The 2,157-nt window shown below is 41.6% G+C and overlaps 1 gene segment (V, D, J or C); it reads left to right on the top strand.

The window, feature by feature from the left end:
- The first annotated feature begins 616 nt into the window (after positions 1-616).
- LOC131837284 (immunoglobulin heavy variable 3-74-like) lies at positions 617-1,201 on the top strand. The segment is given in 2 exon segments: positions 617-724; positions 828-1,201. Coding segments are annotated over 2 exon segments (420 nt in total).
- The last annotated feature ends 956 nt before the right edge of the window (positions 1,202-2,157 follow it).

Raw genomic sequence — 2,157 nt, 5'->3', positions numbered from 1 at the left:
AAGCTACCCTTCAATGGGCAAATGGATAAAGAAGATAGGCTCCATATATACAATGGAGTATCATGCCTCCATCAGAAAGGACGAATACCCAACTTTTGTATCAACATGGATGGGACTGGAGGAGATTATGCTGAGTGAAATAAGTCAAGCAGAAAGTCAATTATCATATGGTTTCACTTACTTATGGAACATAAGGAATAACATAGAAGACATTGGGAGATGGAGAAGAGAAGTGAGTTGGGGGAAACTGGAGGGGTACACAAACCATGAGAGACTGTGGACTCTGAGATACAAACTGAGGGTTTAGGGGTTTGGGGGGTGAACCAGGTGCTGGGTATTATGGAAGGCACATATTGCATGGAGCACTGGGGGTGGTGCATAAACAATTAATTTTAAAACACTGAAAAATAAAATGACATTAAATTAAAAAAATCTACATATTGACATAGTGCCATCTAACCAAAGTGATCTACAAACAATGGACTCTTTGTTTTTAACTTGTAAAGTATTAAACCTACATTGGGAGCTAACTATATACTCAGAGGACATGCAAATAGGATCTTCCCTCCACTGAATAAAACAGCCCAGTCCAGACCATGCAGCTGGGAGAGGAGCCCCAGTCCTGGGATTTCCAGGTGTCTACATTCACTGAGCAGGACAGAACACAGAGAACTCACCATGGAGTTTGTACTTGGCTGGGTTTTTCTTGTTGCTCTTTTAAAAGGTAATTTGTGGAGAACAAGAGACATTGAGTATGTGAATGGATATGAGTGAGAGAAACCATGGGTGTGTGATGGATTTCTGACTGGGATGTCTTGTGTTTGCAGGTGTCCAGTGTGAGGTGCAGCTGGTGGAATCTGGGGGAGACCTGGTGAAGCCTGGGGGGTCTCTGAGACTCTCCTGTGCAGCCTCTGGATTCACCTTTAGCAGCTACTACATGAGCTGGGTCCGCCAGGCTCGGGGGAAGGGGCTGCAGTGGGTCGCATATATTAGTACTGATGGAAGTAGCACAAGCTATGCAGATTCTGTGAAGGGCCGATTCACCATCTCCAGAGACAACAGCAAGAACACGCTGTATCTGCAGATGAACAGCCTGAAAATCGAGGACACGGCCGTGTATTACTGTGCGAGAGACACAGTGAGGTGCCCTCCGTGTATGCCCAGACACAAACCTCAAACTATAAGTGTATTAGTCCAGTAGAGGGTGCACACTATTCACCAATCATGTCTTTAATCCCCAGGAGCAAATGCAGTTGGAGTCTATGGCATATTTCCTGTCAGGGTCTGAGGTTTCCTCCATGGAGCAGTTTCCACAAGGGAGCTTCCTTGACATTGTTCTGTGCTTACCTATTCACTCTCTGACTTAGAAACTTAGTTGTAACAGGAAGAAAAACATACTAACATGCAAAAAAAAAAAAAAAAAAAAAGAAAAGAAAAGAAAGAAAGAAGAGTTGGTTACATTAGTTTCCTATTTTCCTTAAATACCAATAAATTACAAATATCCTGATGCAGGTCAACAAAACCTTTATAAGAATCTCAGTGGCACTCACTGTGGATCACAAGAACCTTCAGCAGAGCCAGAAGACCACACACACACACACACACACACACACACACACACACACACACGAGTATAAAACCTCCACTGAAAAAATAAAATTAAACTTAAGAAAAGAGTAGAAAACCTCTAGCACCATCTTGTAATTTCTCTGCAGCAAAGGTGGTCCTAAGACAGAAATACAAAGTGCATAGTAATACCTCAAGAAGCAAGAAATATCTCGAATAAATAACCTTACATTACACCTAAAGGTGCTAGAGAAAAAGCAATAGCTGAATCTTAAATATAACAGAAGGAAGGAAATAACAAGGTTGGAGCATAAAGAGATTATATAGAAATTAAGAAACACAGAACAGTTAAAAAAACCAGGGTTTAAATACTTTTTCTTTTCTTTTGAATTTATTTATTTATTTTCATCATAACAGTATTCATTATTCTTGTGCCACACTAAGTGCTCCATGCAATCCGTGCCCTCTATAATTCCCACCACCTGGTACCCCAACCTCCCAACCCCCGCCACTTCAAACCCCTCAGTTTGTTTTTCAGAATCCATAGTCTCTCATGGTCTACCTCCCCTTCAAATTTCCCCCAAATCCCTT

The sequence above is a fragment of the Mustela lutreola genome, chromosome 7 (genome assembly GCF_030435805.1).
Source record: "Mustela lutreola isolate mMusLut2 chromosome 7, mMusLut2.pri, whole genome shotgun sequence".
In the NCBI taxonomy this organism is placed as follows: Eukaryota; Metazoa; Chordata; class Mammalia; order Carnivora; family Mustelidae; genus Mustela; species Mustela lutreola.
Note: the sequence above shows the minus strand (reverse complement) of the source record. Positions and strands in the feature narration are given on the sequence as shown.